Here is a 26,561-nt window from a genome sequence, read left to right on the forward strand (position 1 = left end):
TTTCTTCACAGCAAAACACAATTTACATATTAGCAGTTAATTTGTTTTCTATGACACTGTACTCAAAGACCATTTCCTAACAAGCAGATGCATTCAGGCCCAAGTATAAACTTGAGAATGAGATGAGGAGAAATTTCTTCACCCAGAGAGTGGTGAGCCTGTGGCATTATCTACCACAGCAAGTGGTTGAAGCCAAACCATTGAATGTTTTCAAGAGGGAGTTAGATATAGTTCTTAGAGCTAAAGGGATCAAAGAGTCTGGGGAGAAAGCAGGAACAGGATACTGAATTAGATGATCAACCATGACCAAATTAAATGATGGAGCAGACTCAAAGGACCGAATAGCTTATTCCTCTTCTGATTTTCTACGTATCTGTATTAAGAACCGATCCATTTGTTTTACTTCATCTATTGCAGTCTGACCTTCTCAGGAGATAGATTGAGCTCTTTTTTGTCCATGATGTACTGGAACTAGAGGGGGTGCTGAGGAAGCTCACTGAGTTGATTCTGGAGCTGAGAAGGTTGGCTTATGAGGAGAGATTGAGTAGACTGGGACTATACTTATTGGAATTTAGATGAATGAGGCGGGGGGTGTCTTACGGAAATGTAAAATTATGAAAGGAACAGATAAGATAGAGACAGGGAGGTTGTTTCACTGGTGGGTGAAACTAGAACGAGGGGCCACAGCCACAAAATAAGAGACTGAGTTGTGGAGATATTTCTTCACCCAAAGGGTTGTGAATCTTTGGATTCCCTGCCCAGTGAAGCAGCTGAGGATACCTCGTTGAATGTTTTAAGGCAAAGATAGATGGATTTTTGAACAGTAAGGGAATTAAGGATTATGGTGACCGAGTGGGTAAGTGGAGCTGAGTCCATGAAAAGATCAGTCATGATCTTATTGAATGGCAGAGCAGGCTCAACAGGCCATATTCCTGCTCCTATTTCTTATGTTCTTATGTGAAAGGGCAGATGGTGGGAGGGAAGGGTGAAGCAGTGCTGGGTTTTCTATCCAGGGCCAATAAACCAATATCCAAATATCCAAATAACCTCTGGATTCTGACCCCACACTGCGCCAACAACAGTGGCATAAAGTGACTTCGAGTTGCAAGTGACTTAGCAACCGATTGGCGTAGCCTGGAGGTGAAAAACATTTCCATCGGCTTATTTTCAGATGGCAACCAAGACAGGACTTGTTGTTGTCTGGAGCTTAACAGCAGACGGTTTAAAGACCGAATCACTCGCTCATAAGGGACTTTAAACAAAATGCTCAAACAACAGGAACTTTGTGCTGGCCTATCGCACCCCTCATTTCAGTTTCTTTCCCGTTCAAGATTTATTTCAAATCAGCCGTCCCAATAGAAACGTCTCCCCACTGCACACTATCAAATCCCAAAACATGTGCTCTTCCTTTCCTTCGTTATTTTAATCAACCCGATTGGATATGTTTTAACACACTTGTGGGGCAGGTGAGACTTGAACCCCCGTTCTTCTCGATTCTGTCTTTCTCTTGCCTGTTAACAAACTCTTCAACAAGCCTAACCACTCTCGTCATTTGTAACAAGATCAGCCAGCTGAACCTCATAGAATATGAGTTACCTGATTGGGGCTGTTAATCTGGTCCAATCAGTGAGCCCTGGCTGACAGATAAAATGGGAAGCATCAGCGATGCTGATGCTCTGGTAACTGACTCTGGATGAGACAGTGTGTGGCATTCAATTGCCTGCAAATAAAGGTGACTTGGTGATGGGATACTGGCTTCTGTGGAATTATTTCAAACAGCAGTCAGTTGGAGGTGTGCAAGTTACTGGTTTTCTTCCTTGCCCTCCTTTGAAAATTGTAGTGAATCACACAAATATAAAGACTGTCACCCCATTTGAAAATACTTTTTTCAAAAGCACTCCCACCTTACCTTGTCCCCATAGGTGATTTAGAATCCAACTCCTTTGACCTCACAATGGTGTGTCAACCTAGGTTTCTGTACTAAGGTCTGTGAAGATGGACTTAAAATCTTCAAACATTCCATGCAACTACTAACTTACAGGTCTCAACTGAGTCTAATGGTATTTGTCCTGCACCCTGCTTGAAATCAGTCCAAAACCAGTTGACTCCCAGACCTGTATGGTTCAACCGTGTGAATATTTTGCAATGTTTTTTATCACAAATGATCTGATATTGTTACAGATTTACTACACCTAAAGTTGATTAAACTCAGGGAGAAATGGATAAACTGATGTCTTAATTTGAAATGAAACCAAGAATGGAACTTGTGACAGTTTGAAAATGATTCCCCCTTCAAAACTTAGAACATAGAACATAGAACATAGAACATTACAGCGCAGTACAGGCCCTTCGGCCCTCGATGTTGCGCCGACTTGTGAAACCAATCTGAAGCCCATCTAACCTAAACTATTCCATTATCATCCATATGTTTATCCAATGACCATTTAAATGCCCTTAAAGTTGGCGAGTCTACTATTTTTGCAGGCAGGGCATTCCACACCCTTACTACTCTCTGAGTAAAGAACCTACCTCTGACATCTGTCCTATATCTATCACCCCTCAATTTAAAGCTATGTCCCCTCGTGCTAGCCATCACCATCCGAGGAAAAAGGCTCCCACTGTCCACCCTATCTAATCCTCTGATCATCTTGTATGTTTCTATCAAGTCACCTCTTAACCTTCTTCTCTCTAACGAAAACAGCCTCAAGACCCTCAGCCTTTCCTCATAAGACCTTCCCTCCATACCAGGCAACATCCTGGTAAATCTCTTCTGCACCCTTTCCAATGCTTCCACATCCTTCCTATAATGCGGTGACAAGAACTGTACGCAATGCTCCAAGTGCGGCCGCACCAGAGTTTTGTACAGCTGCAACATGACCTCATGGCTCCGAAACTCAATCCCTCTACCAATAAAACCTAACATACTGTACGCCTTCTTAACAACGCTATCAACCTGGGTGGCAACTTTCAGTGATCTATGCACATGGGCACCGAGATCTTTCTGCTCATCCACACTACCGAGAATCTTACCATTAGCCCAGTACTCTGTATTCCTGTTACTCTTTCCAAACTGAATCACCTCACACTTTTCACACTTATTGTTTGAATGCATGAGTTGACCAATGCTAAAGGTGTGACATAAACTGAAAGTGTACAACAGGAATATGACATGACCTTTGGAATTTCTACCCTATTTTTACAGATTGATCAATTCACGACTGTGGAGTACACCCTCCCCTCAAATATGGATCTCGAATTCAATGCTGTTAAGTCTCTCACTCTGGGCAAGATTGTGGGTAAGCAAGCCAACGTTTCTCTTTACCTTGGTTACAGCATTGTATTTGATCTGGAATGCATTGCCATAAAGTATGATGGGTACAGATTCAGTCGCAACTTTCAAAAGAGAATGGGATAAGTATTTGCAAATGAGAGCACCTCCAAGGTTATGAGATGAGGAGCTAATTGGATAGCTCTTTCAAAGTGGTGTCACAGGCATAGTGGACTGATGTTCTCTTTCTGCTCTGTACTGTTCCATAATTTTCTATGCACATATCTGAGCTTACACCCATGGACTCAGGTATGTTAGGAGATATTTATACTTCTTGTTGTCAGAAGATGAGGTCCACACTCATCTGGGTGAACATGATTAGGCTGTGTTGAAAATAACTATATAGAGTGAATGGCAAGTGAGGGCATGTTACCTGGAGTTTCCTGAGATCAGATACCATTAATGAAATGACTCCTTTTACTCCTACCCAGAAGCTATCCTTAGAGTAGAAGTACTATTTTTTAGTATTTTAGTATTTTTACCCTGTACTGGTGACAGATGCTTAAGCTTAGGTTAATTGTCTGTGAAAAGGAACATCTGACCCCAAAGGGCAGGGGAATGTTTAATGGGCAGCAACAGTTATCTTGAATGCCGTACTTAAACTGGTGCTGTTTTATTCTGAGACTGGCCTTGGGTCTTTGACTCTCCCATGAGGGGAAACATCCTCTCAGCATTTACCCTGTCAAGTCCCTTAAGAATGCTACATGTTTCAACGAGATGACCACTTGTTTATCTAAACTCCAATGAATAGAAATCCAACCGGTTTTACCTTTGCTCATAAGACAATCCCTCCATTCTGTGGACCATCCAGATGAACTTTCTCTGAACTGCCGCCGATGAAATTATATATTGAAAGTTGATACACTGAGATTAAACAAAGATGGAGCTGTAAGAAACACAGAAAATGCTAGAGAACTCAACAGGCTTGGCAGCATCTTTGGAGAGAGAAATACTTAATGTTTCGAGTCCTGTATAACTCTTCTTAAAAATAGTGTTTTAATTATTAAGGGAATCAGAAGTATTTATTTTTGAATAAAAACAGAAAGAAATGTGAATGCTTAAATCAAAGACAAAAACAGAAATTGCTGGAAAAGCTTAGCAGGTCTGGCAGCATTTGTGGTGAAAAATCAGAGTTAACATTTCAGCTCAAGTGACCCTTCCTCAGAATTGAGGAAGGATCACTCGACCCAAAACGTATTTCTTTTTGAGTTTTTTTGAGGAAGTGACAAAGATGATTGACCAGATGAAAGTAGGCCAGTGAATATTGTCTACTTGGACTTTACTGATGCATTTGACAAGGTCCCTCATGTTAGGCTGGTCCACATGATTAATTTGCAAGGGATCCACGGTGAGTTGATAATTTGGATACAAAACTGGCTTGGTCACAGAAGACAGAGGGTAGTTATAGTAGGGTGTTTTTCTGATTGGAAGTCTATGACCAGTGGTGTTCTGCAAGGATCAGTGCTGGGATCCCTGTTATCTTTATAAATGATTTGGATGAAGATGTAGGTGGTCTGATCAGTAGGTCTACAGATGACATAGAAATTGGTGGAGTTGTGGATAGTAAGGAAGGTTTGTCTAATCATACAGCAGACTATGCATTAATTGGAAAGTTGGGCAGAAAAATGGTAGATGGAGTTTAATCTGGTCAATTGTGATGAAAAAGTGATGCATTTTGAGAGGTCAAATGCAAGAGGAGAGTATACAGAAAATGACAGGACCCTTATGAGCATTGATATGCAGTGAGATCGAGGGGGGCAAGTCTATTGCTCCCTAAAATTGGTAACAAACGTTGAGAAGATGATAAAGAAAGCATATGGCATGCATGTCCACATTGGGTCTAAAAGAGGTTCATCAGGATTTCACCTGGATTGGAGGGTCATAGCAATATAGGAGACGAATAGGGTAGATAGTTGGAGTTTCTGGGATGGAAATGTCAAATACTAGATACATTGGTTTAAAGTGAGAGTGGGAACATTTAAAGGAGATGTATGAGGTAAGTTTCTTATGCAGAAGGTGGTAGGTGCCTGGAATGTACAGCCAGGGGAGGTGGTAGAAGCAGATTTGATAGCAACATTTAAGAGGCGTTTATACGGATACATGAACGGACAGGAAATAGTGGGATACGGACTTTTTGCAGGCAGATGGGATTAGTTTAGAATGGCATCATGTTTGGCACAGACATGGTAGACTGAAGGGCCTGTTCCTGTGCTGTACTGATGTTATGTTGTATTTTCAGACTGGACACAAAATGTCAACTCTATTTCTGTCTCTGCAGATGCTGCCAGGTCTGCTGTGTTTCTCCAACATCTTCTGTGTTATTTTTTTCAAATTTCCAGCATCTGCAGTATTTTACTTTTCTTAAGAAAGGAGATGCATCTTTCTTCTTGGTGTACCAGGCTCTGAAGATCTGCAGTACTCCCTGACAGTTAGAATTTATGATGGGAGCTGATGCATGCTCAACAATGACCATCTCCTCCAAGTAAAGATCTGACCTGTATCCCTGGTCTTCACTGGCACAATGTCCACTAATTGTCCCTCATCAACAATCTCCAGGGGTCACAATTGACCAGTTTGGCCAGTACCGTTGAAAGCTTCACCAGTTATTTCAAAACTGTACGTTGCTCACGTAAACACATTCTCTGAAATCACTGCCATACCTTAGAACTAGTGTTAAAATGAATCCACACACCATGTTTCACACATTAGTTTGCTGAGGCTACATTTTTTTATATTTTTCATCTGCCTGTCCCAGGAGATTACATGGCTTTGGTGAGCTGTGTGTATAGGAGAAGGGACAGTGTTGAAAGAAGGGAAAAATTGTATATTCACGATGACAAGCTTAGTATAGCAGCTGTTTATTATTTTCTGAAGTTTGAATCAATTAACCTGTTACTTCCAAGTAAATGTGACAATGTAGTAATAAATTAGTATGAAGGCAATGTCTTACTTTTTCCTTAACATGACAAAGTTCTGGTATTATGCCTGTTGCTATTTTAAGCATCTGAAGACTATTCTTAAGCAAATTTCATTACTGTCAATACAGTTAGAAAAGGCGCTGAATATTTTTCATTACTTTCAGTTGCCACTCATTTTATAAATAAATCAAACTAAATACAGCATATTAATACCAGCAGCAGGTACCTACCTGAAAATGTGATAAATAGAGACATCGTACACACTTAAACTAGTTCCAAGGTACGATTAATTAAAAAAAAACTTCTGAAGCTGTGCTTTCCAATATGTAAATTTATTTTCTGCTGCCTTCAGTTGGACAAGAGTATGTAAAATAAAATGAATGTCCCACCTTCATTTTTTTTGCCCCTCTGTCAGAAAGACAGAATGAAATATTCAAAAAGCTGTTGGCTTTTCAGTTGAATAATTCCTCCACTTCTCATGGCGCAAAGATTTCTGCACACTTATCAAGCATATTCTAATACTTTATAGGAGATTGTCAGACTGGAGTGATTCATGAGTTTAGTTTATTCTGTCAGCAGATCTATTAGCATGGGATGTTAACGTACAAATTGATTAATCATTGCGTATTTAATGGTGTGCACTGGCGAGTGGTGTGTTTGTGAATATATGGGCAAGAAATAAATTAACTGTCTCTAGCTCAGCGGTGAAGGGAATGGGGATTACCTTCAGTGAGGTGCTGGGCTAAGATATACAAATTGAAAGATATGGGCCAAGACAATTTGCTTGCAGTAGTTGGGTTGACCCTTTTGCATGGCAGAATTTTAACTTGCCACAAACAGGAACTTTTGATATTGATTGTTGATGTTGACTGATGTTGAAGGCAAAGATTGGTTCCATGGTGTCATGTAATCTAGTGCTCCCTGTGGGGCTTGAAAAGAAAAATAAAAATTTAGATTTGCCATCTTGAAAATATGCGGGAGCTTTCTGAGTAATGAATTGCATAGACATTGGTGTTATTTTAAGTGTAGTTGCTCTGACTGATAGGACAGTACCAAACCCTTGGAAGGAACTGCCATCCAGCATTGCAGTGATGCAAATGATAGTCCATTTCTTGACCTTCTTACTAACTGCTCCATCATTGGTGCCATGCTTTCAACTGCTGAGACCGGAAAACCATAAGAAGAAAGAACAGAAATAGGCCACTTGGTCCATCAAATCTGCCCTACTATTCAATGAGATCATGACTGATCTGATGTTCCTCAACTCCACTTTCCTGCCTTTTTCTCCTTAGCCCTGGATTCCTTTCCTAATTAAAAACCTGTCTATCTCAGCCTTGAGTATGCTTAATTACTCAGCCTCTACAGCATTTTGTCTTAAATGAGTGATTCCATAGTCTGACATTATGCTGTCTGGACTTAGACTCACCCACAAGGGGAAACAACCTAGCTGTATCTACCCTGTCAAGTCCCCTTAGAATCTTAGATTTCCAATAAAATTGCCTCTCATCTTTCCAAACTTCAACAAATACCATAAGACTGTAAAATGTTTGAGCAGAATTAAGCCGGGGTTTGGCCCATTGTGTTTGCTCTATCACTCAGTCATGGTTAATATGCTTCTCAGCCCCATTCTTCTGCATTCTCCACATAACCCTTTATCTCCTCATTAATCAAAAACCTATCTATCTCTGTCTTACAAACACTCAATGACTTGCATCCATAGCCTTCTACGGCAATGAGTTCCATACATTCACCACCCTCTGGCTGAAGAAATTCCTCCACATCTCTGTTCTAAAGGATCGTCCCTTCACTGAGTCCACAGGTCCACTTGAGTATAGACTCTATTTACTCAACCTCTCCTCATCAGAAAATCCTCCGATAACCAGGATCAACCTAATGAGCCTTCTCTGGACTACCTCCAATGCCAATATATATTTCATTAGGTGAACAGCCAACAAACAGTCCACAATGGTCAGAGAAGTGCCTTGTGTAGTTTTAGCAAAATCTACTTATTTTATGCTCCATTCCCTTTGAAGTAAAGGACAACATCCATTTGCCTTCCCTATTATCTTTAAAATTTAAAATACACCCCAACTCCAAAATATAACTGGCTTTAGGTTTGAGCTGTTTATTAGCTGATCTTGGATGTTAATTTTTTTGTGATTTTTGTACAAGAACCTTGAAATTGTACTCTGCTGCAGCTTACTGCAGTGTTTATTCATTTAAATGACATTCAGCTCCTCTATTCTTTCTGCCAAAGTAAATCACGTCACTTTATAGAAAGGACAAGAATCCATAGGAGACCGTGCAGAAACTGCTTACAAGAATGTTGTTTCTGGGATGAAGAACTTCAGTTATGAGGCTGGGTTAAAGAAGTTGAAACTTTTCTCCTTGGAGAGAAGAAGGCAAAATGGAAACCTTATAAAGGTTTTCAACATCATGAGCAAGCTCGGAAAAGTAATTAGGGAGAAACTGTTCCTGCTCATAAAAGAAACAAGATCAAGAGGGCAGAGATTTGAAGTGCTCTGCAAAAGAAGCAAGGATGAAGTGAGGAAAATCTTTTTCACTCAGAGGGTGCATAGGGTATGGAATGTACAACCTGGAAATATAATGGAAGTAGGTTCAGTTGAGGCATTCAAGTGGGCATTGGGTAGTTATTTTGATTACACAGCTTTTGTATTCAAGATTTCTATTAAAGAAATAGGGGAGGCGATGGCCTAGTGGTATTATCGTCGGACTATTAATCCAGAAACCCAGATAATGTTCTGAGGATCCGGGTTTGAATCCCGCCATGGCAGATTGTGGAATTTGAATTCAATAAATATCTGGAATTAAGAATCTAACGATGACCATGAATCCATTGTCGATTGTTGGGAAAAACCCATCTGGTTCACTAATGCCCTTTAGGGAAGGAAACTGCCATCCTTACTTGGTCTGGCCTACATGTGATTCCAGACCCACAGCAATGTGGTTGACTCTTAACTGCCCTCTGGGCAATTAGGGATGGGCACCAACGCAGCCTGGCCAGTGACGCCCTCGTCCCATGAATGAATAAAGAAACAAAAAGAAGCCCGAAGCCCTGGAGACTTTGCTAATTACTCTCTCAGCACGTATTTCCACCTTCAAGGTTAAGTGCACATGGACCCCAAGGTCCCTCTGTCCACATGCGTTCTTTAGAATTGTACCATTGTGTGTATCGTGGCCCTCATTAAAAAGGACATGAGGGGCAACTTTTTTAACACCGACAGTGGTTCGTCTGTGGAATAAACTGCCAGAGAAAGTGGTGGATGCAGGTACAGTTACAACAATTTAAAGACATTTGGATAAAACCTTGAATAGGAAAGGTTTGGACAGATATGTGCCAAGCGCAGGTAAGTGGGACTAGTTTAGTTTTGGAATATGGTCAGCATGGACTGGTTGGACCAAAGGGCCTGTTTCTGTACTGTATGACTCTATGACTCTATGACTCCTCATCCTGTCTAGAAAATTCATCACCCAGTACTTCTCCAATTCAAATGGCATTTGCCATTTATTTGCCTATTCTGCTAGTTTATCTCTGACTTGTTGCAAACAATTTGTATCATCCTCATTGTTTGGCCTTTCCTCTAAATTATGGATCATTAGCAAATTTTGCAATTTTACTCTATATACTTATAGACATATAGTTACCTTCACACTGAATCTTGGGAAAACCCAATCTGGCTGAAAAAAAAACATATACCACGGCTCACTGTTCGCTTTCCTTTAAGCCAATTTTAATTTTCTTAATTCATCAACATTACACTGAACCACCCCCTCCGCATATAGAAACATAGAAAATAGGTGCAGGAGTAGGCCATTCGGCCCTTTGAGCCTGCACGTCCATTCAATATGATCATGACTGATCATGCAATCTCTGTATACTATTTCCGCTTTCTCTCCATACCCCTTAATCCCTTTAGCCATAAGGGCCACGTCCTCTTGAACTGGCCCCAACACCTTCCTGTGGAGAGAATTCCACAAGTTCACAACTCTCTGAGTGAAGAAATTCTTTATCTCAGTCCTGAATAGCTTACTGCCTATTCTCAAACTGTTAGCCCTGGACTTCCACAACATTGGGAACATTCTTCCTGCATCTAGCCTGTCCAGTGCCACCAGGATTTTATATGTTTGTATAAGATCCCCGTTATCCTTCTAAATTCTAGCGAGTACAAGCTCAGTTGATCCAGTCTTTTATTCTTTCCTCATATGTCAAGCCCATTCGATCCAATCTTTCCTCATATGCCATAAGTCTCAATCTTGCTAACCAGGCTTTCAAATGGTACTTTAAAAAATTACTTTCTTAGATGTTATGTAGAGGGCATCAGTGTTTCCCGTTCATCAAAAATATTCAATCACATTAGTCAAATGACAAATCTGTCAAATTGGTCAAATTACAAATCTTTAATTAACTCAGGCCTTACCAAGTTTGATATTTGTTTCTAAAATTTTATCCACCCACAATACATGAAACTCATTTCCCTGTAGTTATTATGATTGCCCTTACTTGAGTAAGGAAGTCATGTACAGCAGGATCCCCAGGCTTCAGAGAAGCATAATTAACAAAAGTGGGTCACAAGACAGAGAAAGATATCAGAACCACATACAGAGATTATGCTGAAGGAATGTCTTAAGTAAGAGGAGCATGGTAACAAGCTGCTGAAACTTCCAAGTATGCTGGTATAATCTGCCAAAAGAAAAACAAGAAAAAATGTTGACGTCCTTGTTCACATTGGATGGACATAGAATATTCAACTCACAATGTACAAGCAACATGCTTTTGAGTTTACAAAATGCAAAATAATGATCTTCTATATAATGCCTGGTTAACATCTTAAAACAAGAAAAAAGTCAATAGATACATCTCATAATTACATTTTTAAAATTGTGTAGTTTTTAATGATATAAATGTAGAAGTACTCCTTATGGGGAGATGATAATGTAGTGGTAATGTCAGCAGGGTAGTAATCGAGAACCACAGGCTAATGCATTCAAATTCTCCCGGGGCAAATAGTAAAATGTTAATTCAGTAAAAAGCCAGCCTAATGGTAATCATATAACACTGTTGATTGTACTCTGGTTTAGCAATGCCCTTGAGGGAATGAACTCTTTCATCCTTATCTCAATCTGGCCTACTTGTGATTCTAGACACACAGCAATGTGTTTGATTCTTGATAGGCATGGGCAATAAGTGCTGGCCTGTACAACATTGCCCACATCCCGTGAACAAATTCAGAAACAAATCACGGTATATGAGTGGAGTAGTGTCCTGGAGATATAGGTTCTACCATCATGGCAACTTGGAAATGTAAATCCAATGAAATAGATGAAATGATTTAAAGCAAGTATCAGTAATGATGATCATGAAACTCACAGATTGCTGGGAATAAAATCCACCTGATTTACTGCTTCTGTTCTTATTTATTCATTTGTGGGACCCAGGCATCACTGCCTTGGCCAGCATTTATCCTCCAGAGGTAGTTAAGAGTCAACCACACTGCTGTGGGGCTGGAGTCACATGTAGGTCAGACCAGGTAAGGATGGCAGTTTCCTTTGCTAAAGGACATTAGTAAACCAGATGGGTTTTTCCTGACAATCAGGAATGGATTCATGGTCATCATTAGTCTATCCGCTGCTGTTATCTATACATGACTCCAGGCCTACAGCAATGTGGCTGGCTCTTAATTGACCTCTGGAATGATCCAGAAAACCTCTCGGTTGTAACCATAAAAGTGCACCTCCACCATCCTGCCAAGGTCATTAAATTCTGGCCTTTCCAGCAGCACCCACATCTCATGAATGAATTGTAAAAAAAAATCCAGTTGTTAATGGTTTGTTAATTATGTAATAAAGATGCACAAGAAATGGGATTTTTTATGGACTGTGAGCCCATATGAAGAGGCTCAATTGAGACACAGGGAGAATGGTTAGGGGGCTGACATCTGTAAGGCTGCATCCTGAGCGATGGCCTTATGGTATAATTGTTGGACTATTGATCCAGAGACCCAGGTAATGTTTTGGGACCTGGGTCTGAATCCCACCATGGTAGATGATGGAATTTGAATTTAATGAAAAAAGATCTGGAATTAAAAATCTAATCATGACTATGAAACCATTGTCAATTGTCAGGAAAATCCATCTGGTTCACTAATGTCCTTCAGGGAAGGAAATCTATTATCCTTACCTGGTCTGGCCTACATTTGACTTCAGATCCATAGCAGTATAGTTGACTGTCAACTGACCTCTGGGCAATTAGGGATGGGCAATACATGCCAGGGATGCCTGCATCATGTGAGTGAACAAGAAAAACCTACTATTAATGAAAAAAAACATGTGTCTTACTCTATGCTTCACTCTCTGGCCCGAATCCATTTAACACCAGGGATACCCTGAAAAGATTATTTATGTCAATACTTGGATTATAATAAAAAATCTCTGCTCATAGTGATCAAATGACTTGGAGGTTTCCTTGATATTCATGAATATTTTGAAGCAGTGTTAACACTGAAGCCAATGTCATAAGCAGCAGATGGGAGCTTCACAAGTTTAGTTGAAGTGTTGTCATGATTCACAACTTCCTTCAGAAAATAACCTCAAGAGTTCACACCAAAATTGAAAACAAGTGACTGACTCATTACACACAGGAATAGACGAACCATCTGAATGTTTCGGAGGAGCCGTAATGGTTATTTGATGCTAAGTCACACAATGCATCAGCGTACATCCTAGGCAGTTGATGGATACAAGCTTGATAAATGGATAAATTGCCCTGACACCAGTTCAACACCAGTATATCCACTGAAACTAAAAACAGAACAGTTCTAATTTTCTGTTAATTATCACCTCCACAGTTAACAAGTCAGCATTACCAAATTTTCCTTTTGACATGGATGTCCTCACATCGAGTTTGAAAGTGTCAAAATGAGTGTGTAACTTGCTCACTGTGAAGAAGTCATCAGATGTCCTGCAAGTTGCTTAATGAATTTGGTAGGATCATGCCAAATGCAGCTGATTTCTGTTGCAGTGTCAGAATCCACATGAAAGAGCACACACAGAGCTCTCTCAGTTTTCCCACTTGCCTATGGATGTAGGAGTGAAAAAGTAAAATGAAGGATACATTTTTGATTGAGAATAATTGCAACGTTGGCAAGATGATTCATTGTCATTGACAATCTGTACTGGAAGTTTGTACTGAACAAAAACTTTACAATTGTTAGGAATCACATGACACTAGGTTATAGTCCAATAGGTTTATTTGAAAACACAAGCTTTTGGAGCATAGCCCCTTCATTATAATTGTTGTACGCATTTAGGAAAGTTCATTTTTAAGGACCCCACATGCTGTGTATATACAATGTTGTGACTGTTGAAGTTGGTTGGCTCGCCCAGCTGGTTTGTTGTTCCGCAGACATTTCATTACCCTGCTGGGTAACATCATCAGTGCAGCCTCCGATAAAGCGTCGGTGTGTTTTCCCGCCTGGTTTTTAAACCCTGGAGTCCGTTGAGCTGGATTGCCTCACTTCCGGTTTTCCTTCGTAGTGGTGTGTATATGGGGTTGAGTTCTATGTGTTTATTGATATCAATAAACACACCGACGCTTCATCGGAGGCTGCACTGATGATGTTACCCAGCAGGGTAATGAAATGTCTGCGGAACAACAAACCAGCTGGGTGAGGCAACCAACCTCAACACCCACAACCCGAACTACAAATCTACTCCAAAACCTTAGAATGTTGTGACTTTTCCTTGCAGTTAGTGTATCTGAATGCTTCACGCACATAAAACCCAGTTGGTTTTCTGCAATATCTGCATCATAATTTATGGTGCACTTTATGGTTTAAATCTATGGTGTTAATTAATCCCTGATGAGTAATTGATTACAAGTCCATTGTCATTAACATGACACAGTGAAAAGCGACAGAAAACATTGTGCTGATGAGGCGTATTGTACTTGAACAGTCAAGAAAAAGTTAATCTACGGGTAGAACCATGATCGACAGTCATAAATCATGCTGAAACCCATGAGACAACCTTTCATGCCTTTGTTACTGGGTCTGAGGGTATTGAAAACACAGTTTGCTAATAAGCAGACAAATCACTGTCTAGTTTAGCTCGCTTGAGAATGGCAAGCGATCAGGATGTGTGTCAGATTACCAGCGAACAATGGAAAGTCAAAATATATTGTCAGAATATCCATAAATTATCCTAGATTAATTTGGGCCACAGCAGAAGTCCTGAAAGAACGCAAAAATATTTAAACAGTGTTCCTGGCTATGGCTTCCAGATTCAGTTGTGACTGACACAGGAGAGCAAGGCATTAATATTTGCCTAGCAATTGGGAACAAAGGTCTGCACAGACTTAACATGCCAGGATTAAAAACACAAAAGCTAAAATATCTGGCCAACATGATAACACTAATGGATTACAACAGTTCAGGAGGCAGCTCATCACTACATTTTCAAGGGCAACTGGAAATGGACAAAAAGTGCTGGCCAGCCAGCAATGCCCACGTCCAACAAGAGAATAAAAAAATTCAAAATGACAATAAGCTTGGGTATTCATTGACTAGGATATATATCATCTACAAAGAGATGTGCACCAACCCAAACAGATTAACACTCTCTTCTTGCTATAATATACACCATCTGTTATTTTGCCAGGGGCGTAAGCATAAAGTTATCAACAAACCAGAATCTTGCAATAAATAATTGCTTGGCAGTTCAGAACTTAAACATTGCAAAACAGAGAGAAGAAGTTGCATATTTTCATCTTTCTTCCTTTAGAATATGATTCAAGAAACAGAATTGAAAATAGAAACACTTTTATATAACATGAGAAGACTAATTGGTTGGACCATCATTGACATGGAAATGTGTAAAAACAGTTAACTGTCAATCTTAATGGTCAGGTATTGCTATTGGGATGCAGCAGAGATTATCTGTCTCTACGATCTCCATTTATGAAAATGATGCAAAGCATGTGCAAATTTCTTTTGCCTATAATATTATAGAACCCGTACAGTGTGGAAACAGCTCATTTGGCCCAACAAGTCCACACCAACTCTCCAAAGAGCATCCCACCCAGACTAAAACCCCACCTTTTTCCTGTAACCCTGCATTTCCCATGGCTAATTCACCTAACCTACACATCCCTGGACACTATGGGCAATTTAGCATAGCCAATCACCTAACCTGCACATCTTTGGACTGTGGGAGGAAACCTGCGCAGACACAGGGAGAATGTGCAAACTGCACGCAGTCAGTTGCCTGAGGCTGGAATTGAACCCGGTTCCCGAGGCAGCAGTGCTAACTACTGAGCCACCGTGCATATGTACTTGCACCTTTTAGCATGTAACAATGCAACACAACGTGAGCTAAGCTGATGATATTAAATTGGTTTTCAGTGTAACGCTTGGCACAATCTAGATGATGCAAGAAATGATTTCCAATAGCTGAGTCACATTTGGCTTGCAAGTACGGACTGGTTGAGCATGATCAGCATGCTTCCCACTGTGAATGGTCAATCAATGTCTTATCATAGAGTCATACAGCATAGAAATAGACCCTTTAGTCCGACTTGTTCATGGCGACGAGGTATCCAAAACTTTATTTGTCCCTTTTGCCAGCATTTGGCCCATATCCCTCTAAACCTTTCCTATTCATGTCCCTGTCCAAATATCTTTGAAATGTTGTAAGTGTACCTACCTTCATCACTTCCTCTGCTAGCTTATTCCATACACGCACCACCCTCTGAAAAAGTTGCCCCTTGGGTCCCTTATAAATCTCTCCCCTCTCACCTTAAACCTATGCCCTCTAGTTTTTGACTCCCCCAAACTGGGGAAAAGGCCTTGGCTATTCACCCTGAATATGCTCTTCATGACCTCATAAACCTCTATAAGGTCACCCCTTAGCCTCCTATGCTTCAGGGAAAATGCCTGAGCCTATCCAGCATCTCCTTATAATTCAAACCCTCCAGTCTCATCAACATCCTTGGAAATCTTTCCTGTACCTTTTCTAGGTTAACAATATCCTTCCTATAGCAGGGCGACCAGAATTGTACTCAGTATTCCAAAAGTCGCCTTGCCAATGTCTTGTAAGCCACAACATGATGTCCCAACTCCTGCACTCAATACTTTGACCTATGAAGGCAAGCATGCCAAATACCTTCTTCACCGGCCTGTCTACATGTGACACTGCTTTCAAGGAACTATGATATTGCACTCCTAGATCCCTCCATTAAACAACACTCCCAAGGTCCTACTGTGTATGTCCTGCCTTGGTTTGCCTTACCGAAATGCAACATCAAATTCTTATCAAATTATTAATTTGTGTGGCAAGAGAAACATCCTTTTGATCTGAGTGCAGCATCCTGTTTGTGGAGGAAGCCACTTGTCAGTTTACTGCATGGTGCCAAGCCTGAGACATCTAGCTACATCTATTGTTCAATTTTTTGGGACATCTTCCCCTTTCAGGGTAATTTGAAGTATGCTGAGCACTGCCCAAGGGAAAAAAATGATGAACATTGCAGGTCCTTTTAGGAGGTATGAGTTGCAATGTTGATTCTGAAACCAAATTCAGTTGCTGAATTGCTAAGTTCATGAGTTTCATGAGTTTATCTTCAGACACCAATGGCTCATCTAGATAGTCATGTTAGGGTGTTAATGTCAAAAGCTTTTTTGAGTGGTATGTTGGTCAATAAGCTAAACAAGCCTACTGATACCTTAGTGCTTGAAACAAATTGGGATGGCTGTCCTCAAGGATCAAGGAGCAGCTTGACACAGCCATGCTCACCAAATCATACTTGAAGGCAATGTTCTAGACACTGCCATTAATATCTATGTATATCTCCTGTCTAACTAAAAGAACAGGCATGCCATTTGTCAAAAGGTACAAGTGTTGTAGCACAGTGATATACAGTCAGATAGGCGTTGTCAATGGGAGTCCTCAAAATTAACCCTCAACACCTTGAAACTGAATGGTGCCATTTCAAATATATGTTCTCCATTTCTCCGTTCTCCAAATCTCCATTTATTTGCCACCTTCTGCCCTCCCTCCTTTATGTTGAACATCACTTGAAAGAAACTCTGAGAGTCGCAAGGGCATAGAATGTCCAATGTTTGGAGGACTTCATCACCCATCAACAAGGGGAGCTCAGTGTCTCATCTGCTGACAGAGTGGGGAATGAAGGATATGTTAGCTATATGTGACAGGTGGTTAAAGAACTAAAAAGATGGAAAAATCCTTTTGGACTTCATCCTCCCCAGTCTGCCTGCCACAGATATATTTGTATTGGTAAGAGAGAACAGATATTGCACAGTTAAATCTTCACACTGAGATCACTTGCCATCATGTTGAAGAGGGGACTGATTATCTCCCTTTCACACCTTACTTTACATCAGTTTTACATCTCTTTTTTTCTTCTTTCTCCACAATTGACAAGCCCTTTGTCTTTTGCACTGGGACATTGCACCTCTTGTTCCTCCTCTCTGTAAAACATACAAAAAAAAACTATTTTCTAACACCTTTCAGTTCTGAAGAAGAGTCATAGTAAACTCGCAACATTAACTCACTTCACAGATGCTGCCAGATCTGCTGAATTTCTTGAGCATTTTTTGTTAGTTCCAGATTTCCAGCATCTGCAGTAGCTTGCTTTGATCTATCATGTTTTATTGCAGTGCCAATATACTAAACGTAATCAATTCAGAACAATTATGAAAGCAATGGGGCATGCAAGGAGCTGTACAAAACATACTTAAAAATGACATTTTGCCTGATGAAGAAACAACACAAGAGTACTTGTGTGTAGAGCAGCAAACGTAGCACATGATAGAAAGAGCTAAGTGATCTCTCAACTGTCGGATCAGATCAAAGCTCTGAAATCCTGCAGTTGTGGATTATGATAGATACTGATAGACACTGACAGAGGAGCCTTGTACATTGGTGTAAAAGACAAGGTTAAAGCATGTTCAACCTTCTTCATCCAGAAATGCTGAGTGGATAATTCCTCTTGACTTCCTCTTGATGTCTCCATCATGACAGATGCCAGTCTTCAACTAACTTGATTTGATATCAAGTGCTGAATAAAAACACGGGAAACAGCAAAGGCTGTGGACTCTGACAAAATCTTGGTAATGGTACTGAAGATTTGCTGCTGAACTAGGCACATGCCTGGACAAGTAGTTTCGATACATCTGCAAACTGACATATTTCCAAGTGTGGAAAAGTACCCAAGTATGTGCTGTCCATAAAAAAAACACAACACATCAAAATCAGCCAATTAAAATCCCATGGGTCTAATTATGTCGTCAGCAAAGGAATACAAGGTGTCATTATAAGTGCTATCATGATCACTTATGCAATGTCAACTGACACACCAGTGGTCCCTGGGATTTCCACCAATGCCATTGTGTTTCTGATTTCATTACAGCCTTGATCCAAACATGGACGAAAGGGATGCACTCAAGGGAATGGTTAGTTTTGACCTGAAGATAGCATTTGATTCAAGTGTGGCATCATGTGTCCCTAGTAAAATTAAAATTAATTGGAGTCAAACGAAAATTATTAATGTATTGGACTGATACCTAGAACAGTGAAAGATGGTTGTGGGATGTTACTGCAGCAGTTTCTCCTGCACAGATATCGTTCAAGGACCAATCATTTTTAACTACTTATCAATGACCTTTTTTTCATCATTGGGCCAGAACATGGGGTGTTTACTAATATTTCACATTACATAGAACAATACAGCATAGGTAAGAGGCCCTTCAGCCGACCATGATGCCATTCTAAACTAATCCCATCAGCCTGTGTATGATCTGTATCCCCCTATTCCCTCTCTAAAGATCTCTTAAGCAATACTGTCATATCTGTTCCTACCAACTCCCCTGACAACACATTCCAGGCACATACCACCTTCTGCATAAAAAACTTGCCTTGCACGTCTCCTTTAAACTTTCCCCCTCTCGTCTTAAACCTATGTCCCCTAGTATTGACATTTCCACGCTGGGAAAAAGATTCCAAGTATCCACCATATGTATGCCTCACATAATTTTATATACTTGTATCAGGTTACCCTCTCAGCCTCTGGCGCTCTAGTGAAAACAATCCAAGTTTGTCCAACTTCTCATTTTAACTAATACACTCCAATCCAGGCAACATCTAGATAAACCTCTTTTGCACCCTCTCCAAAGTGTCCACATTCTTCCTATACTGTGGTGACCAGATACTCTTAATGTGGCCTAGCTAAAGTTTTGTACAGCTGCAACATAACTTGCCAACTTTTATCCTCAATGCCCTGACGAATGAAGGCAAGAACGCTGTATGCTTTCAATACTACTTTATCCACTTGTGGATATTGTAAGCGAACTATGGTATTGCACCCCAAGATGTCTCTGCACATCAATGTTCCTCAGGGTCCTGCCATTCACCGTATACTCTTGTATTTGAACTCCCAAAATGCATCATCTCACAGTTGTCCAGAATAAACTTCATCAGCCATTTCTCCGCCCAACTTTCCAACCGAAATATTTCCTGCTGTATCCATTTGACAACCTTTCTTACTGTAGATAACTCCATCAATCTTCATGTTATTTGCAAATTTAAATATATGTATTACACATAACAAGTCCCAGCACTGATCCTCGCAGAACACCACTGGTCACAGATCTCCAGTCAGAAATAAACCTTCCACAATTACCCTCTGTCTTCTATGACCAAGACAATTTTGTGTTCAATTTACCAACTCACCGTGGATCCCCTGCAACTTAATCTTCTGGACAAGCCTACCATGAGGGACCTTGTCAAATGCTTCAGTGAAGTCCATTGTAGGCAACATCCACTGCCCTACCCTCATCAGTCATCATTGTTACTTACTCAAAAAGCTCAATCAAATTTGTGAGACAGGACTTCCCTGCATAAAGTCATGCTGACAATCCCCAACAAGCCCATTACTTTCTAAATGCAAGTAAATGCTGCCGCTAAGAATCTTCGACAATAATTTCTCTACCACCGATGTAAGACTCACTAGCCTATAATTTTTTGGATTGTCCCTTTTGCCCTTCTTGAACAAAGGAACAATATTAACTATTCTCCAGTTTTCTGTGGCTGCAGGATACAAAGATCTCTGCCAAGGCCCTAGCAGTCTGTTCCTTGCCTCCCTCTGTATCCTGGGATAGATCCCATCAGGCCCTGGGGACATTGCTACCTTAATGGTTTTTAAAACGCCCAACAGCTCCTCCATCTTAATATCAACATGTCCCAGAATATCAGTGCACCCTTCCCTAATCTTACGATCCCCCGTGTCCTTCTCCTTGGTGAATACTGATGCGAAGTACTCATTAAGGACCTCACCGACTCCTCGCGTTCAAAACTACTTGTTCAGTACTACTTGACTTACATTCCCTCAGATGCTGAATCCAAATCCAATCATGTGCAAATGTATTAAGATCTGCATGACCTTCAGACTTCCACTGATTAGGAACATTGATATCGCACACTAGTTTTTAGCCAGGGCCGGGGGCAGAAACAACAGGTCCTGGTGCTACACCTAGCCTGAGATTCTTGCCCATTCCTGGCCCCTGAGTCAAGTACAGTGGCCTCATACACCCAATCTGAGAAGAGCAGGCTCCTAGAGCACCAGAACCCAGTTATTTAGCCCTTGTGTAACCGTTTATCTGAGACTTTGTCTCCAGAATGACAGAGTCTAATCATCTACCCTGATATTCAATGGCATTGCCATTGCTGAATACCTCACTACCAACATTCTAGGGGTTTCCATTGATGGGAAACTCAACGAGACACACCTCAACAATAAGTCAGAAATTACAAATTCTCTGGTGACTAACTCACTTTCAGACTTCCTAAAACCCTTCCACATTCTTCAAGGCACAACTGAGGATTATAATAGAATCCCCTTCACTTGCACTGCACCTCTATCAACACTCAAGGCTTTCATCACCATGCAGAACAAAGGGCAGCATAGTAGCAGAGTAGTTAGCACTGCTGCCTCACATGCCAGGGATGTGGGTTTTATTCTAGCCTTGGCTGATTGTGTGGAGTTTAGACAGTGAGGGAAGATGTTGCATCCTATATTGAGAGTTGTAGAGAATGAGCCTCAGTGGGAGGTGACTGCAGTAGCAAAGGTAGAGTGACTGAGGAGTATCAGAGAGAGGATTGTGACACTAATCCTGACCTTCAACCAGCACAGTTGAGCATTCCTCCAAACGACTGATACCATGCTGACTACTGAAGGTGGCAACCTCAGATCAAGGGTGGCAGGATCTGGTGTCTTGGCATGCTCTGCCAGTCTTGGGGGGATGAGGATGCCCATCCTCTGTGTCATACCATCCACCACAAACTCCAGAATACTATCTGCAAAGCATGTCTCCAATTCGCCTTTGTCTTCCATATCTGGAGCAAATAGGTCCAATCATGCATGGCAGCTCCAAACTGCCTGTATTTGTCCAGATGCACAACAGCCTTCTGTACATGGCCCCGTCACCAGGGATCCAAGGATATCCCAGCAGCGGTAAATATTGATGAGTAGGAGAATTGAGCTAGAGGGGTGCCACTGGGAAATGGTCCTTAGTCAATGAGGTAAGTTGACATCGATTGTATGAGAAAACCCATTAGGCCTCATGGAGAGAAACGCAACAAAAATGACAGTCAGATGATTTCCTGTAAGATCCAGCCCAATATCTACATTAGGAAATAGCAGCACTAGTTCAAATTACAAGTTGTTATTCATAACATATTTAAGCGTTTGCACAATTCTTAAAAGTTAGCACCTAACATTGAGCAAGTGAGATTGATGTCTCTTGCATGCTGGGAAAGTTTTCATCGAAATGCAAACATACTCTTGAACATCCTCAATTCAATTGCAGGCAGTTCAGGGGCTTAATAAGCTTACATCCACAATCTGTGAATGTTGAAATCTTAAGCTTCAAGGACTTGTATTTAATTTATTGTGGTTTAAATTATTCCAATTCACTTCACTCCTCATGAGTGTTAAATCAGAAGACAACCTACTGATGAGAGCATAACAACCAAATGTAACATGTAAAAATCAATAGGAATGGCAATATTGTTAGTCATTTGGCTTATCCTTTGTTACTTCAACTAATGATCAAATTCTGAAATTACACTCAGAAGAATAAATTAGTAAGTATTACATGCATCAACCCTGAGCCAAATGTCATATCAGATTGATATTGCCTCCATCTAACCTTGAAATTGAAGAACTTCTATAGCATCTAACTAAGGTCATCCAGCAACATGTTCTCATGAACTTCTTCCAAAAGAAATTGGCTTTGGTTGCCATCAATTAAAGAAGGTCTTTGAGAAGTGTAGGGATGGCAGGGGAATTCTGACATGATAGAAATCTCAGCAATCACGTTTCGAACATTGGTTTAAAACATTTATGTGACATAAGTGGTTCAGCAATCTCTATGATGCGTATTGTAACAAAGAAAATGTAATATCTTTAATCTTCATATAGATTGGACAAATCAGATTGCCAAAGGAACTACAGAAGATGAATTTATAGAATAAAGTCTTGACAGTTTACTAGAACAGTATACTGCGAAACGAACTGGAAATAAAGATATTTTAGATCTAATATTATTCAATAAGGCAGCATTAATTTGTTATATTCATATAAAAGATCCTCAATACAAAACTGAATTCCATTTGAAGTTTGAAAGCATACTACAATGTCAAATAAGAAGTTTAAGCTTAAACAACATCACTGATCTAGGTTGAGGGAAGAGTTCCTAAGATTAGTTTGGTCAATAAATTAAAAGATATGACAATAAATAGACCATGGGAAACAATTAAAGAAACTACTCAAAATGTTCAAAAAATACCTACTATTTTTAAAAAAATGCTCAGCAAGATAGATTCATTCCAGGTTTACTGGAGAAGTTAAGGAACAATTTGATTAAAGTAAGACGCTTATAATGTAGTGAAGAATTGAAGTAAGCCTAAAGATTTGGATGATTTAAAAACAAACCAAGGTTGGCCACAACGTTTATTAAAAATTGGAGGATAAACAGAATATCAAATGAACTAGCCATAAATGTGGAAACAGATTGTAAGAATTTTTGCAGGCTTATAGAAAGGAGAGTAGCTAAAGTAAACTTTGGTCTTAGAGGTAGAGATAATATAAATTATCATGAGGGATGAAGCAAAAGCTGAGACTTTGAACTAATACTTAGTGTCCAACTCTGCAGTAGAAACAATAGGAACAAGTTACATACCAGAAATAGAGGGTAACAAAGAGATTAGCAAGAATCAGGAAGTTAAGGTATTTGTATTAGCAAAGAAAAAACAAAGGAGAAATTTAAAGAATTAAAAGTTGCCAAATCTCCATGATCCATTAATCTTCATCGGCTCTAAAATAAATTGCTACAACGATGGTACACTGTTTATCCAAATGTCCAATATTTATTTACATTCCACAATGTGAAAAAAAATGGATTAATAGACCTGTTAGCGTGACATCCTGGGAAAAGCCTGGGATAGTGCTGGAATCAATTGCTAAAGAAGTCTTAATACTAAGAATATCACAGCATGATCAGACAATAACATGCTTTTATAAAAGGACAATTACACATGAGAAATGAATTCATTATTTTTGAGATTACAAATAACAGGGTAGATAAAGGGGAACTAGTAGATGTTGTTTACTTGGCTTCCAAATGCAATACTTAAGGTGCCACACAAAAAGTTAGTGTGCAAGATAAAGGCTCATGGAATTTGGCTATGTATAAGCATGCTCAGAGGAGCAGTTAATGTAGGGGAAGCAGAGAATAAGGATAAACAAGTCAAGTAGACAGGCTGTAACTTGTGGAGTGCAATGTGGATCAGTATTGGGGCTACAGCTACTTAGAATTCATATTCATATTTTGGCCCCTCTATTGTTCAGGGGTCATGTGTGCAGAAACGGGCTCTGTGAACCTAGCCTTTAGAAATGGCCCCACACAATCTTGTGCAGGAAGGGACAGGCAAGATTGGAAGCCAGGCCAACAAAATCAGTAAGCACTGAGCATGCTACTAGGTTCCAAGATGTGTTAGACAGGCAGTCTGCCTCAGTCATCCTGTACTGTGTCCAAATATTAAAATTAAAATATAGTACGTAAGAAATTCCTTGAGCCGTCAGGCTCACTCGCCATACCTGATCCACGCAAACCCATATAACCTAATTTCCTCTACCCATTCCCCAAGCCAATACAGTTCAGGTCATAGCAACCCATCATTCTACCCTTTCTCCCTTCACTTCCATTGCCAACTCGCCTTTTATCTACAAGTACACATGCCATAAGAGAAGAAGCAAAGTTCAGTTACTTAATGATCATTATTGTACACAATATTCTCTGGATAAGAGAACTTAAATTCATAAACACATTTGACAGCTTTTGACAGGTTTAACACTTCTTGACAGTTATAGTCATTGAGTCATAGACCACAGTAACAGGCCCACCACTATTTCAAACAACAAATACCAATCTACAATAAACCAATTTACCTGCACTTGGCCCATAGCCTACTATGCCCTGGCATTTTAAGTGCTCATCCAGATGCTTCTCAAATGTTGTAAGAGTACCTACCCCATAATCCTCTCAGGCAGCGTGCTCTAAATTTCTACCACCCTCTGGGTGATTTTTTTTTCTCAGATTTCCTCTAAACAACTCTACTACTCTCCTTAAACCTATGTCCTCTAGTCTTAGACACACCTGCTGTAGGGAAAATATTCTCAATATCTACCTTGTCTATGCCTCTCATAATTTTTTATACCTCAATTAGATCTCTCCAAGTCCTCTTCTGCTCCAAGGAAACATCTTTGTGAAACTTCTCTGCACCCTGTCCTGTCCCATCACCTTCTTTTGGTAGTGTGGCGACCAAACATGCAGATAATATTCCAGTTATGGCCAAACCAATGTTTTATAAAGTTGTAACATGACTTTGTTCCTCCTGTATTCTACACCTCAGCTAATGAAGACAAGCATCCCATATACCTTCTTCTCCACCCTGTCTACACGTATTGACACCTACAAGGATCTGTGGACTTATACACCAAGGTGCCTTTGTTCCTCGGTACTGCCTAGGAACCGACTATGCATTGTAAACATACTTCCCTTATTCGATCCAATGCTCTGAGTTTGTCTGCCTTACTAGTCGGGGTCCTTGCGTTAAAATATATATAACTTAATATTCTGGACCTACCATGTGCTTATTATGCCCATGACTTTCTTGTCTGCTGGACTGCCCTAGTATTCCTTCAATATCTGACTGTCCCTTGCTCTCGACTTTACAATTACTCTATGCCCTATCCTTTTGCCAAATCTAACTTAAAATATCCCCAAGAGTACAAGAAAACCTCTTAACAAGAACATTGGAATCATTCTGTTTCAGATGCAACCAGTCCAGCTTGTACAAGTCCCACCTACCCCAGAAAGCTGTGCCAATGATTCAAAAATCTAAAGCCCTCCCTCCTGACTCCACTCCTGCCTCAGTGAAAACGGGAACTATGGTGTTCAGGAGCAGAATTTGAAATTTTAGGCATTTCTGCCAATTTCACCACGATGCGAACGTGAGCACTGTATCTTAGTTTGCTTGCGTAAGCTGTGAGCAGGACACAAAAAAGTTGAGGTGAGGGCAGAATAAGTACGTGGACAACAAGATGACAGACGGAATATAATGTGAAGAAGCATGAGGTTGTTTACTTTGACGGGAACAGAAAAAACAATATTTTGGCATAGATAGAGTGGATAGCCAGATACTTTTTCCCAGGGTGGAAATGACTATTATGAGGGGGCATAATTTTAAGGTGATTGGAGGAAGGTATAGGGGAGGTGTCAGAGGTAGGTTCTTTACACAGAAAGTGGTGGGCGTGTGGAATGCGCTGCCGGCGGTGGTAGTGGGGTCAGATACTTTAGAGACTTTTAAAAGACTCTTGGATAGACACATGGAGGACAGTAAAATATAGGCGTATGCAGGGTAGTTTGATCTTAGTAGGATAATAGGTCGGCACAACATTGTGGGCCGAAGGGCCTGTACTATTCTATGTTCTCTATGTTTGTTTTAAAAGGTGTAAAACATCTAAATATTAATGTTCAGAATAACCTGTTTGAATTTGTATAAGAAATACAGAATGTTAACATGCAAGTATGACAATGCAAGAAGGCAAATAACATATTGGCTTTTATTGCAAGAGGTTTGGAGTCCGAGAACAAAGTCTTACTTAAATTGTCCAGGATGTTGGTGAGGCCATACCTGGAATAGTGTACACAGCTTTGGTTTGC

The 26,561-nt window shown here is 40.3% G+C and overlaps 1 protein-coding gene across 1 annotated transcript in view; it reads left to right on the forward strand.

The window, feature by feature from the left end:
* Positions 1 to 26,561, forward strand: part of LOC109917057 (contactin-associated protein-like 5) — a 651,846-nt gene that overhangs the window by 537,638 nt on the left and 87,647 nt on the right. Inside the window, exon 21 of the mRNA XM_048599256.1 lies at positions 3,203 to 3,296. Within this exon, the coding sequence (XP_048455213.1) occupies positions 3,203 to 3,296 (94 nt within the window). The remainder of the gene's footprint in view (positions 1 to 3,202; positions 3,297 to 26,561) is intronic.

Source organism: Rhincodon typus, chromosome 7 (genome assembly GCF_021869965.1).
Source record: "Rhincodon typus isolate 14 chromosome 7, sRhiTyp1.1, whole genome shotgun sequence".
Classification (NCBI taxonomy): Eukaryota; Metazoa; Chordata; class Chondrichthyes; order Orectolobiformes; family Rhincodontidae; genus Rhincodon; species Rhincodon typus.